Source organism: Electrophorus electricus, chromosome 18, assembly GCF_013358815.1.
Source record: "Electrophorus electricus isolate fEleEle1 chromosome 18, fEleEle1.pri, whole genome shotgun sequence".
Lineage (NCBI taxonomy): Eukaryota > Metazoa > Chordata > Actinopteri > Gymnotiformes > Gymnotidae > Electrophorus > Electrophorus electricus.
Window position 1 is genome coordinate 14,513,586 of NC_049552.1, and position 17,097 is coordinate 14,530,682.

At 36.3% G+C, this 17,097-nt stretch overlaps 1 protein-coding gene and 1 gene segment (V, D, J or C); both read left to right on the forward strand.

The window, feature by feature from the left end:
• The window catches only part of LOC118242987, a 34,694-nt gene extending 31,672 nt beyond the window's left edge, over window positions 1–3,022 (forward strand). The window contains exons 3-4 of the mRNA XM_035536491.1: window positions 1,245–1,460; window positions 2,988–3,022. Of these exons, the coding sequence (XP_035392384.1) occupies window positions 1,245–1,460; window positions 2,988–3,022 (251 nt within the window). The remainder of the gene's footprint in view (window positions 1–1,244; window positions 1,461–2,987) is intronic.
• Window positions 3,023–16,002: 12,980 nt separating this feature from the next.
• On the forward strand, window positions 16,003–16,669 carry LOC118242932. The segment is given in 2 exon segments: window positions 16,003–16,067; window positions 16,260–16,669. Coding segments are annotated over 2 exon segments (354 nt in total).
• The last annotated feature ends 428 nt before the right edge of the window (window positions 16,670–17,097 follow it).

Below are 17,097 nucleotides of genomic sequence, written 5' to 3' on the forward strand. Positions count from 1 at the left end.
ACATTCAAACACCACAAAATGAATGTAAAATAAAGCGTGTTTGTTCATTAAGAACTTCATTTCTACAACCTCAACACACATGTGCATGCAAACACACAGACACGCACGCACACACACACACACACACACACACACACACACTACAGGTGGAGTCTTTACATGTCTACTTAACAGAACACACACCCGACTTTTTTGATTTGAGGAAAAAACAATGATGTACTTTTGAGTTTTTTATATTTGAAACTGATGTTTGTTTCAACATAGTTTAGAATGTATTGTGAGTTTCAGATTTCTGTGTTTCTAGTACAAACTGCTGTTTTTTGCAATTGACAAGTAAGTAACAAATTTTAACAAATATTTATAATTATCAGTATATGTAAATATTAGCAAAATATTTCTAATTGTTCTTGTGACAGACATGTATTCATGTCAGTTCAAAGAGTCGTGAACATGCTGAGATCAGTTCATTCAGTAGTAGGTGTATGACTTGCTGTACACAGTAGTGTTCATGTATTCAGAAGATGAAGAAAATGTGTAGATAAAGTAAAAGAAAACTTTACAGGTATGTGACATGTAAGAGATGCACTAATGATGCACCATTGATAACTTGAAGAATGACTTTTATCATAGCTGTGAATTCTTTAAATAATATCTAGTGGTTTGCCATTTTTTAAATTATTAGATGCTGTCCCTGTGTCTTTGAACTAGTAAAAAGTAAAAATTATCCCTCACACACAATTCTTCTCTGTTAAATCAGCATTTGATTCAATGGTCAAGTGCAGGTGTAAAGCAGTTTATATGAATGTTTTGAATGCACAATGATGTAAGGTGAGGCTTAATCAGGCTAGTTGTAGTTATTTGTACCTGGGCATTTGATTAAAACAGAAAGTAGCCTATGCTCAATCTACACATCATACCCATTTTGGTGAATTTATGGTGAGGGATATTTGAAGATTCTGTATACTTCCTGGTTTAGTGTAAAATAACTCATGATGGACACGCCCAATATTTGTAAATCACACTCCAATGTTGATGCCAAGCACAAGTGTAATGCCATTAAAATGATCCTCATTAAAACAACAGCTTATACCCACTGCTGATTCAGTTTGAACAAATTCACAATGGAGACACAAATCCTCTTGGTTTACATTATGGTATCAGGTACTGCCTATTAATTTGAACAATTTGTTTGAGAACCACAGATTCAAAATTCAATTAAATATGTTTATTGCATTTTCTTACAGGTGTTTTTTGTGCTGATCAAATTGGACCAAACCAGGATCAGGATACTGAGGTTTTTCATGAAGAGGGACAATCAGTTACACTGGAATGTTCATATGATTCAACTAATCAATATATTGATCTTTACTGGTACAGACAGCATCCTAACAAAGCACCACAGTATTTATTGTATAAACCTGCTCGATCAAGTCTGAGTACTGGGCACATATCAGACCGACGTTTTTCATCAACTAACTCTGACACATCCACTCAGCTCACTATTAATGGACTAACTCTGGCAGACACAGCTCTCTACTATTGTGCTCTTCACACCCACTAATATAAAGTCTCTGAGAGGCTTTACAAAAACTGATACAATTAATATTTGCTTTGAACTTGACGAGCATCTAAACCACAGTGGTGTTACTGAATGTATTAAACACCTGGGAAAAAAGGGTTCTGGTGGTTAAACAAGATAAAAAAATGTTCAAACAGACATGTTTTTATATGAGTCACTTCTTAGAAGAAATAAAATTCTGTCAGTGAAGTTGCCAGCAGAAGACAACAGTGGAAGCATAACATTGTTCACTAAGGAAAGAAATATTGTAAATAAAGTTAGACTATTAATACTGTTAAAACAGAATTAGTATATATTGTTAAATGGACAGCTTATAAGGGGGATCTATTGCTAGGAATGGACTATAGTATACAAATTGGTTATGTTAGAAATTCATTGGTAGAAATAATACAGCAGGAGAAGCATAGTACTGTTCATTTAAGGAAAAGCAGAAATATTCTAAATAAACCTAGACTATATGTAAGAGAGTGAATTTATTTTAGATTGCTAAACATACAGTCACCCAATACAAGGTGTAGGGTGAGTGTTAAACTTCATTAGAAACAACCACCCTACACCCACACTGGCCACTTGTAATTATATGTGATGCTGTGCTCAGTTTACAAGCCACTACTCTCAGTAGATGTAGCACTGACATGGTAGTGTTACTGTGTGTTGCACTGTTGAAAATGAGTGTAGTTCCTAACATGCAATCAATCACATCAATCAATCAAAATATATTTATGTAGTGTTTTTCACAACAGGAGTTTTCACAAATCAGCTTCACAAATATCTGTGTCCAAGACTGCAGTACACAAGCCAAAGGCTGCTGTGGCAGGAAAAACTCCTTAAGAGTGTGAGGAGGAAATCTGGAGAGGGATCAAGACTCAACAGGAAAGCCCATCCTTCTCTGGATGATACTGGACACACAAAAAAAGAACAAAATGAGCAAGAAGAAACCCAGAAAATCAACAGCAAAGTACATCAGAAAAACAAAAAGCAGAAAAGCAGAGGAAATTGTTATTTGTGTGTCAGAAAGGATTATGGCAGTATTCTAAAACCACATAACATAAAAATTGTATTGCTAACATGTGAAACTGTCATGCAGCCCGTCAGAACCTCCATGAACTACATGCTCCAGAATCCTCCAGGGAGATGATCATCCCCAGAATATTAGTGCCTGCACCTGTTGCCCATTTATGTAGCCTATTTATACACTTCATACTCCTTTTCTCTTTGTTAAGTCTTGTCAAGTAGCTCCTAGTGCATATTGAGCATTATTTTCCTAACTTCTGTGTTTTGACAATTGCTTGTGTCTTCTTCTATCTTGGATATTCCTATTTGTCCATGTTGCATTATCCATGCCTGCTCCTCGGCCATGGATTGGATTTGTCCTTTTGGATTTGTTTGCCTGGACTGTGCTTGATAGAATCTCATTGTGATGAGCAGTATGAGGTGCTGTAAGGGTGGAGCTCTGAACCTCAGTAGAAAACTTCATGAATCCCATTCAGCTTTGGCTTTCACTCACTTCACATCATCATCATGCTGCTCTTTGCATTTTCTCTCCTAGTCACAATTTTAGGTGAGTTTATCTTTATGTCAAAAGCCATTTCCCATAATTTATAACAAATCAAAAATTCATTTGGCAATCTTTTTATTCTTATACAAGTACAAATGTCTGTCTTTTTTTAGGCAAGATCTCAACACAGAAAATTTATCCACTTAAGACAGTAAAGCATGTGTCAGAGGGCGATTCTGTTAATCTCTCCTGTAATTACAGTGGGAGCATTGATGTTCTACAGTGGTATCGCCAGTATCCAACTTCTAGACCAGACTTTATAGTTTTCATCTACCAACATGAAACTAAAAAAGAGTCTGATCTTCCTGGTGTTTCTGTAAGAGTTGATAAAGACCAAAGCCGTGTGGATCTGCTGATCTCCTCTGCTGCAGTATCAGATTCTGCACTGTACTACTGTGCCCTGCAGCCCACAGTGACAGGAAACCCAGCTACACTGTACAAAAACCTCCAACTACACAGATAAGTTTAAATAGGTATCCCATATTTAAATATGTATCTGAAAAGTGATGACTGAAATGTTTTATAGTCACTGTAATGTGTCATAATGTGATTTGTTCTAATAAAACATGTCAGTGTGATTTAGAGAAACATGAAAACCAAACAAAAGGAAAAAAAAAAAAGGGACTTTTTTTTTTAAATTGGGACATTAATGACATTTTTAAGATAATCTAAATAAAAAATTGTGAAAATATCAGAGTCAGTAACATTGTTGGTAGGGTGTTGAATTGGTAATGGTGTTAAAATGTTTTTAAAATTTTGACTCTTTTGTGTCACTATATTACACAAAACCATTTAACATTGCTTTCAGGACAATGTATCTTTATGATATCATGGGTAGACGTGCACTATTCCTTTTAACATAATGACAGTAGTCTGTTCACCTGCAACACTCTGAAGCATCAATACAAAATGTTATTCCCTTTCATCACACTGTGATGACAGCAGTCTCCCAGAGGAGGGCAGACTTTACACAGAATAATTTTCTACACTGTAACACACTGGCTAAAAACACTAGTGTCAATAAGGTAGGACACTACTCAAAATCAAGAAACCTGAGAAAAATAATTTTTACACTTGGCTCAAACCAATGAAATCATTTCAGTTTAAATAGATAATTTTAACCCTATATACAGTATATGTATCCACATTCAGTGTTATGGTGTCTAATTAATTTACAGTAGAGTAATATCAGAATCATTAATCTTTACCTGTTCAAGAGTTAAAGAGTATCCACACATCAGAGCCCCCACTACCAGTAGACCCAGAGTATCCACACATCATGTACAGGCACAAGGCAGAATTTATGTTCTGGGCTCAGACTCTCCACCTGCAGGGTTCATGGCCACCATGATTCCTTCCATGATTAGACACACAAGTTTGTCTGATAAAAGTAAAAACAATATACCATGCTCAAAAAGCATGCTTTTATTAAGAAACACCCTCCCGAAAAACTGCAAGTTGTTTTTATGGTTATAGTATATCATAGCACATAAACATAGCAGACATACAGTCCTCCTATTTCTTTTTCAGGAATATATTTCTCTTCTCAGTGCCTAAGCTGTAATACTACCTGTTATCAGAGCTACAAAGCTAATGTGCTGTTCTCAGAGCTGTGGTTTAATTTATCATTCTTCTTACTAGAATTCCACTAACAAACTCTGAGTGACTGCAAAGCTGTTCCATTATGAAGCCTATTGGATTAACATACGTGTTTTATCAGTATTAACAGTCATGCAGGCTAGGATTAAGAATAACCTTCCCAGTGTATTAGTGCTGTGTATCCGCATTTATTCTGTGACCTATAGTGACCAGAGTGGATAGAAACCAGGGGATCTGGATACTGTGCTGGTGAGGCAAAAAGGCTCCTCTGATAAAAGGAAAAAAAAAAAAAAAACATGATCAAAACACATTTATCTACTCAGACTCCCTCCAGACAAACTGCAAATGCTGAGTTTGGCATGGTCATAGTGGGTCATAGTACATAAATACATACTAAATAAATGATAAACTAACAATCTCATGTAAGCCTACTTTAAATGAAAATGGCTACATATTGAGTGCAGAATTCATTCAAACACTATTGAATGGATGTAAAACACATCAGGTTTTTGGTTAATATGAATTTGAAGACTAACATTAAAAACAAAATTTAATTAAAGATAAAGCACAAATATAAAAATAGATAAGGTGCATAAACACAAATATGACTTTGTGAGTGTCACCCTTAAAATGGAATATTCATTATTGTTTCATGCTTTACAAGAATATAATCTTATACTAATGATTCAGTCAGATGTTTTGTTATCACTAGAGGTGTTTTGTCATGGTACGCCGCCCCCTGCAAAACTCTCCGTCTGTAGGTGTGTGTGTGTGTGTCTGTTGTCACGCCCTCTCGTGTCATTCACCTGATACTTGTTGTATGTAACTGTCATATGTATATAAGTCTCATGTATTATTGTTGATTTGTCGGTGTTTGGAAGATAGCAGGTGTGCTAAGTGTTACCTGTTAAATAAACATCTGTTTCATTGTGCCTCCTCCCCGTATCCTTGTACATTTCCAAATGTGACATATTTGATACTGTTGCGTTGTATAGCCCCAACCTTAATATACCTACACACATCCACACACACACACACACACACACACATACGCACACACACATCTCCATAACAGTATACAATTTTCTCCTCGATTTCTTTCTTCTGGAGCCCAATAAATGTTTATTCCATTAACAACTAATTGGTACTAAACACTCTATTATACACAAATTAGCAAATTAAATGAGTAATAATATTTTAGAATTAAAGAGTCTATGAACAGACAAAACATCATGCTATTTGTCATTAAAACAGGTTTTGCATTAGTTTGATCTTTGGATAATGTGTCATTTACATAAATGTAGAAATGTCAGCTATGAAAATTGAATTTCTATCTCATTATTGTTTTAATGTTTGTCAGAACGCCCAGCGGAGCTGTTCTCCAGGACAGGAAGTTCCTGTTGTAGTTTTCATAACTGCACTCAGAGCAGAGAGACTCACAGTAGCACATATCAACATTAGAGCAATAACAGCTTAAACAGACTACTGATTCAGTTTGATCATATTCACAATGGAAAGATTCTTCCTAATTACTTACATTATGGTATCAGGTACTGGCTATGAATTTGGTTGAACTTTTTATAGAGATCGACAGTTTCTAAAATATTTTAATTGGCTGTTTTTGTTTTTTTTCTCACATTGTTCTTACAGGTGTGTTTTGCGCTGATCAAATTGGTCCAAAACAGGATCAGGATACTGAGGTTTTTCGCAAAGAGGGACAACCTGTTACTCTGGAATGTTCATATGATTCAACTAATCAACATGTTGCTCTTTACTGGTACAGACAGTATCCTAAAAAAGCACCACAGTATTTACTGTATAAAGGTGCTCGATTAGCTAGTAATAATCAACGCACATCAGACCCACGTTTTTCATCAGTTACCTCTGAAAGATCCACTCAGCTCACTATTAGTGGACTAACTCTGGCAGACACAGCTCTCTACTATTGTGCTCTTCACACCCAGTGATATAAAATCTCTGAGAGGCTTTACAAAAACTGATACAATTCATGTTTGCTTTGAACTTGACGAGCATCTAAACCACAGTGGTGTTACTGAATGTATTAACAGCTGGAAAAAAGGCTTCTTGTGGTTGGGGGGTTAAGATAAAAAGACCTTTGAACAGACACATTTTTGTATGACATACTTATTACTTTAAAAATGTCAAATCAAGTGAAGTCATTGACAGCAAAACACTGTTCACTTAAAAAAATAGAAAAACAAAATAATCTAAATAAACAGACTGTTTATTTAACATCATAAAAAAAATTGAACAGACCTTTTTCAAAGGGTCACATATTACTTTAAATAAGCAAAACACGATCAGTATTGACACAGAAGTTAAAGCAGTAACTTTAAAAGTAGTAAATTGTAAAGTCTATTTTGAAATAAATGATAGGGGTCCTGCACTACAACACACTGTCTGACTAGGGATTAACTTATGTGATGTCTCAAGGTGTTTAGCCATTCTGCTGCTTGGCCTTGTCAATGACATAAATGCTTTCAGATTTAATTTAATTAAAATGTGCTCAAGATCAACTTCCCAAAAGAGATGTGTTTTGACTCTGCACTACCAGTCCAGTCCACGTCTATAGAGAGTCCTGACACTCTTAAGTCATTACGGCAGGCATACAATTGAAGTGAACTTTAGCTAGCTAGCAGCATCGTGAATGCATTTTGTTGTTGTTTTGCTTGGAATTAACTCTTGAAATGAACTCAATTGCAATTATTTTCCCACATTTGGAATCAAAACTGAAGAGCACTATAATGCTCTAGAACAGCCTTCAAGACACTGCAAGTCACTGCAATAACTTCAGTCACATTGCAAGGTCAGGGTTCATATTAATAGGTGGAGTTAAGAAAAACAGTCAGTCTCTGTGGTTAATGCCATTTCAAAGAGTTCAAATAGACTTTCTCTTGTGCATGTAATAATCAAACATGAACTAATTTGAAAAGCATTTCATACTAAACTTCCGTTGTGCAGCTTCCAAATAGAAACATACTAAAGCTCTTCCTTTTGGTCTACAGACATATAGAGGGAATGAAAAGGATTTTCTGAGCTGTCATTTATGATGTTAAAGGAGGGGTTTAGCATTGTACAGCCCAACTGAAGCAGGAATCCGTCTGACACATGCTCTCTCACAAGCTCCTGGAACTGCATTTATCTACCAATATGCATGCACCTGACAACATGCTGGTGTTTATATTGATATTATTGTCATCAATTGAAGGTAAGTTGTAACCTGGTCATTAGTAAAACACATAAATTGAGCACATTTGAACAATTTAAATACTTTTGTAACATTTTGTAAGACTTTTGTGTAAAGCACAGGGTTAGACATACATCACTAATTTATAATATTATTTTCTCTGGCAGGTTACCATGGCTCAGATGAAATCACCCCATACAGTGCTGTAGTGACTGCCAATGTGGGTGACAATGTTATACTGTCTTGTAATTACAGCAGTTATGTGAGCAGTCTTCACTGGTATCGGCAGTATTTGAGGTTACCTCCTCAGTTCCTTATATTGGAATATTCAGGGTCCATATCAGAGGCAAACCCTCCAGTTCCAGGAATATCTGTCACACACAGAAAAGAATCTACCAGTGTGCACCTGAACATCTCTTCCACTGCAGTATCAGACTCTGCACTGTACTACTGTGCCATGCAGCCCACAGTGACAGGAAGCTTAAGTTTGTTGTACAAAAAGCAATCCATTTTGTATAAGAATTTTTTTCAAATTAGCTACCATTCTTAAACTTGCAAAGATGTTGCAGAAACATTGGTTTTCTTTTTTGAATTAACATTATGCATTACAAATGTTTATGTTGCCTATATATTTTATGTTGCAAATAAACAAATTGTACATCAGTAGCACATAAATTATGCACAATGCGCACAATGTACTCCTCGCACATCTGAATGAGTAACGTTAGTAACAGTAAGATAAATATTACCCATTTTACAAGGTGAATCCAGCTAATGTCACAAATCTCAGAAAACTCAAATAACAGATGTCATAATACAGTACACCAACAGGGGTGATATTTCAACAACTATAAACAGGTCTGTCAATGCTGTTCCAATGTCAGCAATGAGATACTGTAAGGCAATACTCTGTTAGTATTGCACATTTTCATATTAGAGAGCATTAAATGTGCTTTACACAGGAAAGAAAAAAAACTAAAGAAGATAACGACATAAAAATAAGACCAGAACACTGGATTAAAATAAAATTAATTAATTAAAACTGTATTAAAACAACAATCTGCAATGCTACACTAAAGGACAGCAGACAAGGTTTAATCTAAATTTAATCTGGAAAAATATCTACATTTGGGGAACATCTGGTTGTGTGTAGCATGAAAACTAAATACTGCTTCCATGCATTTCATTTAGCGCTAGAGAATAAAGCCAAAGGCATATGAAAGCAGGGCTGGCTGGGCAGGTATGCACATGTAACAAGGCTGGTGTTGTGCACAGAATGAATTTTGAGGCGTACAAAAGATCTTCTTAAACCAAAGACCAACATCATTGGTCTTTGGCCTCATCATTACTCCTGTCACACGTAGCCACGTGCATCACTCAAAAGTTTTAATCACAATTATAATCCAGCGATCTAGAGAAAATAGGAGCTCTGATGCAGGAGGTCCTACAGTGTTTTAAACATAATTGAATTGTTCTCTCCTAAAAACGCTTTTAATTGCTGTAATATATGTAAGTACAATATATTTGGTCACCTTTCCTGTGGGGAATGAGGTGCAGTCACATCATACTGTACCTATAAGAGCCCTCAGGCAAGATTCCTCATGTGACATTTGCCTACCTATGTATCATGGTTGAAATTGTAAGTCCCTCCGATTAAGAGTGTCTGCCAAATGGAAAATGATATGATGTCAGTTATTAATTATGTCAAAGATACACATGGTGGTACAGAGACAACATTATTGAAAATTATCAAATTATCTTTTATATTATCCTCTGATCAAGGTTACGTTTCTTTGATGCTTCTGGTTGATCTGACTGCAGCATTTGATACTATAGCTCACACTCTTCTACAAAACAGGTTTGAAACCTTTTTTGGGTTCAGAGGAAAAGCCTTTTCTTAGTTCAGCTCCTAAGTAATTGCTGAGTACAGTCAGTTTGTAATTGTAAATGGTTTGTCTAGACAAAAGGAGGTTTTTCACACTTTTGTCATTTGAACCTGATATCATAACGCAGAATATGCAGTCACAAAGTAATTACAGAAATCAGAGCAGGAGTGCTCTCAGTATGGAGTCATTATTACCAAAGCATCTATGAATTTTTTTTTACTCTTTATCTATAAATTTCTTAGCATGTGAATGTGCTTTGCTCATCATCTAATCATATATTTATAAACATACTTGATTTGCTAAAATGAAAGTAAAGAGCCCTTACACACACACACACACACACACACACACACACACACACACACACACACTGCTGCAGGGAAGAACCGTATCTGCAAGCTCCTGTGCACAGATCAGCTAAGAATTGATGAACTGATGAAATGATGAACTCTGGGCAGTCGGTGTTTTCATGATTTGTTTACATGTACTAAATAACACTAAATAATAAAGTTATGAGTTCTCTCCTTGAGTAGATTACAATTTTCATGAGGGGAAAAAAGGACAATTCAGTGCATTCCAAAAAAACTGGAATATTATAAATCCAGAGTTTCCTCCCTTTCTATTTCTAGTAGTTTACACCTGTAGGAGGAGACTGGTGTACTTGGGTGAAAAGCACCATCCCCATCTCTCATTATGTCTACACTATCAACACCATGACGTACATTGCTCTGCTCCCTGCCTCTGTTTATCACAAGTATGTGTAGCTAAATTGGTCTCTCAAAAATATTTTGCTGTGTTTTATGCATGCATCTGTAGGTGATGGACTTTGCAAAGATGTATTTGAATATGCCAGAAATAAATTAGATTTAGTGGAAATTCTTTTTCACTGATTTGTGATTAATACATTTTTAAATGCAATAATTTTTTTAATGTCTTTATAGCTGGTTTGTCTCAGTCAGTGACGCCACTGAACAACAGAATAAGAGTTCATGCACTTGAATTTGAACCAGTTATTCTCTCCTACAAGTATGATGGCAATGTACAAAATCTTCAGTGGTAAATCTTCAGAATTCTGGATCCAGACCAGAATACTTGTTGATGATCTTTCCCTCAGAGAACAGTACTGTAATACATGGATCCCCCCGATTACCACATCCGGATGCTGAAGTGAAGATAAAACACAAAATAGTGCATCTGCTGGTCTCCCCTGCTGCAGTATCGGACTCTGCACTGTACTACTGTGCCCTGCAGCCTGCAGTGACAGGATACCCAGCTACACTTTACAAAAACCTTCTACTTCAGACATAAGTTTAAATAAGTATGATATATTCAGAATATTTGGCTGTCCATCTGAAAAATTAAGGTTGAAATATTCAAAGTCACTTTATGTCCTTGTGAAGTTTTCAACTGTAATGCAGCACATGCTAGGAAGATTCCACATAAAGCATCATGCTTTATTTCAATGTGAGAGAAATGAAACATGACAGGACTTGAGAGAATCACATTGTGATGAGCAATCCTAGGTGGTGTAAGGGTGGAGCTCTGTACCAAAGTAGAAAATCACGAATCCCATTCAGCTTTGGCTTTAATTCACTTCACATCTCCATCATCATGTTGCTCTTTGTACTTTCTATCTTAGTGACACTTTTAGGTGAGTTTATCTTCATAGTTTCATTTTGATTAAACATAAGAAACAGTCATCATTTGATTTAAATTTATTCACATTTGGGTAAAACGTTCTATGTTCCAGTTTGAAACAGATCAACTGATTTTATACATGCTATTCTTTATTTTCCTTTTCATTCCCAGCTGAAGTGTCAACACAGGAAATTAAGCCTCTTGAACCAGTAAAGCATGTGTCAGAGGGTGATCTTGTTACTCTCTCCTGCAGTTACCGTGCAAGTACTGGTGATGTTCTTCAGTGGTATCGTCAGTATCCCACATCTAGACCAGAGTTTATAGTTTCTATCCAGCTTCATGAAGAAAGTAAAGCCTCTCATCTTCCTCGTCTGTATGCTGTTATTGAAAGAAGCAAAAGCCATTTACAGCTGAACATCTCCTCTGCCGCAGTATCAGACTCTGCAATGTACTACTGTGCCCTGCGGCCCACGGTGACGGGAAACACAGCTACACTGTACAAAAACCTCTTCCCACACAAAGAGAGCTTTAGTAGTGCAGGGACACAACTAAGATTTGATGAATGTATGAAACATCATTGACACATTGTTAAAGTAATTTGTCATTAACATGTGGAACATATACATACACTTACTATTAGTAACATTTACCTTGCTGCATACATTTGCTCTATATTTACTGGTCACTTTATTAAGAATATATAGATTATTGATGCTTGTTAAAGAGAAACAATTAAACTTTAACCCAGCACTAAGTGTTAGTGCAACTGTTGACTTCATGTTATACGTAATTACAATTGTAATAAAAGGATTTCTACATTCTAATTATTACTTACATATTCATTTTATCATATGTCTAATCATATGTGTAACGGTGAGTGGTAAGGAGGCAGACGCATGTGCGTAGAAGAACGAGATTTATTAGGGGCAAATCCAAAGTTGTAGTCGTCAGAGCAGTCTAGGGTCAGTATACCAACATGGAGATTACGGGGATACATGATAAACCAAAAGCACACAAAGGCAAACAGTGGAAGCAGGCTATAACAAAGAGGCTAGGATACACAAATAAATAGGAATAACATCCAAGGGCTACGATATTACATACAAAGGCTAGACTTAACACATGGGCTTAGATTCACACAAATCAGCTCTACTTACAAACATACAGTGAACAGCTAAAACACAGGGAATGAGACAGGGTTTAAATAGATGAACTTAACAAGACTAGAAATAAGGAACAGGTGTGGAAAACCAAACGAGGGGTGGAGAAAACGAAACTAAAATACACAAGACAGGGAAACCATGGAAGCGAGGACTGAGCAACTGTGATAATATGACTCTATTTAGCAATTCAGAGCAATGCTGTGGGCAGTGTATTATGCACTGTGTGAAGATAAATGGTTTCTCTTTTGATAGACAGTAATTCTGTATATCCTCCAGAAGAGGGCAGAGTTCATCTAGAAACCCTGAAACTGCAGGTGATGTGACACTGGGTTGCTCTAAAGGAAGCTGAAGACAAGAAGAAACTGTAGTAGAAACTGAGTCTGCAGTTTAGTCATTGTATGTCTTAGTTCAAAGTTCAAAGTTCAAAGAGGTTTTATTGTCATTTCAGCTATATACAACTACACAACAAAAACGAGACAATGTTCCTCCAGGACCATGGTGCAACACAAAAACAACATTGCAAGAGACATGCTACACAAGTGCAAACAGTCCAATATAGTGCAAAATGTCATTAAATAAACAATAATAAATACAGGACAGGACAAATACAAAATGAGTAGACAAAATGAGTAGCGGTCAATGGAGAGGGAATAGGACCAGTGTCTTCTACTGTAAACGTCCTACAAGGAAATCCTGTTACCCTCTCCTGGCTGTACAATGGCTTTGCTGCAACTGTTTCTCTGCTGTGGTATCGTCAGTATTCCAGATCCAGACCACAGTTTCATTACTTTGTTGATGAGGCTAAATTTGAACTAATTACTAAATTATTATTGTAAGTTGCTTTGGATAAAAGTGTCAGCTAAATGCTGTAAATGTAATCCCCAGTACCAGGAGTGTAAGCAGTACTAAAGGAAGGGGACAATTGTGCAGATCTGTTGATTTCCAGTGCTGAAGTCTCAGTCTCAAAAGTATCAAAATTTTCTCATGTCATATATCGTGCGATACGCTACATGAAAATATTCTTAACCAATTTCTTCAATTAATTCAGTGTTTGAATATTTAAGATTCTGTTTCTTAAGTTATTTCATAAGTTATTTCACTTTTATTGGTCTTAATTGTTATATCCTGCATGGAAGATCCACCATTTAAACACCAGGCACGCTGCATTGAAGCACCAGACACTTAAATGGTTTTATGGAAGCTGGTAGCAGGAATATTCCTGCAGTAAAGTCTTCATTTAGCAAACCTGTCCACCAAGCCTGTCCTGATGTGTCCTTACCTCCTATTGTCTTGATTCAAGAATATTTGGACTTATGATCAAGTTTCATTTACTGAAAGCCATACAATATGGATATTACAGCCACTGCCATATTGAGTCTGTTCTGTGTATTTTTGCATTCTCAGTCTTATTTTTTTCAGGTTGTCCAGGAGGTGGTGTTTTGACAGGAATGGTGACAAGAGGCTGATTCCTGTCACTTAGGACTGAGAGTTGTGACTAGTCAGCAGATTTGTCAGCTATTAGATAAATACTCATGTCGAGTACGCACTGGTGTCGTGAGTGGTAGACTCCAGGTGGTCATGGTAGCTGCAAGGTTTGGCTTATGAGCTTGTACTTAACACCATTTCTACTTAGTTGTTTTAGATGGGACTGTAAGTCTTTGTATTCAACACTATTTGTAGGAGGTTCTTTGATGGGCCCATTTTTGGCTTGTATTTGACACATGCATGAAGCCTTGAGTCATTACATTTGTGGGTTCTTAGAGCTGGAATCATGAGCAGTCTTGATACAGGTATGTGAAGATCACTATGAGAAACACTGTGGGTTCTTATGCCTTTTCTCTTGTTTTTACCTTGTTAGGGCGTTAGTGAAGTTGTGTTGTGATGTTCTTTGTTTTATTTATTTATTTATTTATTTTAGGGAAGTAAATGTCAGAGGTTGGTTTGTTTGTTTTGTTTGTTATGTTGGATTAAATCCACCCTGATATTATGCTCCAAATTTGTTTATTTATTTGTGATTTGCTTCTTAAATTCTGATGATAAAACTAATTGAAAACCTACTGCAGTTCTGTGTATCCATTTTTATTCTTTATGTTGCAAAACCGAGGCATCATAATATAATATTTTCACATAATCTAAACAATGTCAAAAAGCAAGTTTTTTTATTTCTTCAACCTCAACACACACACTGACACCGGTAGGGAACCTTTACATGTCTCCATGACAACACACACATCTGACCTTTTGATTTGAGTTAAGGAACATGATGTGACCTTGTGGTTTTGGATTTGAAACTGAAGTTTCTTTTAATAGCATTCTTGTCCCAGACAAATAACCATGTCAGTTCAAAGTGTGGTGAACATGATGAGATCAGTTCATTCAGTAATAGTCCTATGATTTGCTGTACACTGTAGTGTTCATGTATTCAGATTAAGAAAATGTGTAGATACAGTAAAGGATCACTGGTGCAGTGCAGTTCATATGAATGTGTTGAAAGCACACTGATGTAAGCTGAGGCTGTAAGTACCATGTCCTCTTTCTTACCTTCTCATCTCTTATCAACCCCCCCCCCCCTTTTTTTTGGAAACAAACCTCATTATGTATTAATATCTGTTTGATCAACACTGTTTATCCTATAATAATTTCCGAAAAAATGTAGGCCCAGGTCCTCTGTTGGGCCTAGCGGATTTGAGCATATGAGTGTGTGTGTGTGTGAGAAAGTGATAGACACAGAGGGTGTGAACGCGACTGCACGTAACAATCTATTGTATCCGTTTCCCTGATTTAGGCCTCAGTACTAGCAGAGTTATTGCTTTGAACTTAAGCCTTAGGCCCTGACCTCTTTTATTATTTGTATTTAATGTTTGTTCAGACCTGGTTTCACCTAGTGTATACAAATAGTGTAGGCAAACTACACTGTACAAGTATGAGTTAAGTGTCAAATGATTTAAAGAAAACATCCCATAAACAAACATTCCCCCCACAAAAACACTTGCCAGGACACAAAAAGAATTCAAGAATTCATCAGTAAAGGTGCATAAAGGCTGTAGTCACAGTACATTTTGGTAAACGTCCTCGCAAAATTCAGATATGCTCAAAATGCCCCCCTCCCCCCAATAAAAAGACAAACTTTTGACAAATGGAAGATCAAGCTTAGATGCCTTTGTCAATGTTTAAAAATATCTAATTGCTACTTGGTATCAAACTAGTTTACGGTTGATGTACTAATTAGATGAAGATCACCTAAAGGAATTAGAGAATTCAGCAGAAAAGGTGCTCAAATGTTGTGACTGTAATGCAAAGTTGTGGGGAGGAGCTTCATAAAGCTTCATAGAGCTAAAAGGATAAAAGAGTGGAGAAAGATCTCAGAATATTATCACTCTGACAAGACCACTCATCATGTTCACCATTACACTCCTGTGTGTGTGGCTTTCACTGGGTGAGTTTAGACTGAACTGTTTAAATTATATGAATTACATCACTGTGCAGAATGATTGATAAATCATTCTGTGTGGTAAAAGAGCAGAGTGTGTGTTAGACTTGTTACTTGTTAGAGCAGCGTGATAGTCAGACTTATGTAAGTATGCCATGAATTAAACCTGTTAACTTTATGTTCTCTTCTCTATGGCAGGTGACTCTATGGCAGAGCCAATAGAACCACTTTTCCCCAGTGAAGCTGTGTTTCAGGGTGATAATGTTACTCTGTCCTGCAACTATAAAGAGTTCAGTGGTACTATAGAGAATCTCCACTGGTACCAACAATATCCACAATCCAAACCAGAATTCCTCCTTTACATCTTTCCAAGTGGAACTAAAAGTGAACCTCTCCCACCACGTCTATCTGCCAATGTTGCTAAAAATCTGAAACAAGTGGATTTGCTGATCTCCTCTGCTGCAGTATCAGACTCTGCACTGTACTACTGTGCCCTGGTGCCCACAGTGTGAGGAATCCTAGCTACACTGTACAAAAACCTCCTACTACACAGATAAGATTAAATAGGTACAATATACATGATGTATATGATTTAAATATGCATCTGAAAAGTGAGGACTGAAATGTTTGATAGTCACTATAGTATGTCATAATGTGATATATTCTAATAAAACACATCAATGTCTTTTAGAGAAGCATGAATACAAAATCAATAAAAATATTAAAAATAGGATTTTTGTGAAGTTTTATTTGTATGATATCATAGGTCGACATACACATTTTAACCCTCTATATAATATATGTATCCAAATACAATTGTATGATGTATAGTTAAATACACTTTACCTGTTCCTTGTTGTTAAAGAGTTCCAGAGTATCATCAGACCTCCACAACCAGGGCTCATGGTCACCATGATTCCCTCCATGATTAGACAAATAAATCAAATACAATATACCCATGCTCAAAAAACATGCATTTCTGCAAAAACATCCTTCAGAAAACCAGAGTGGCAGCACTCTGTAAGGTTCTGCTTGT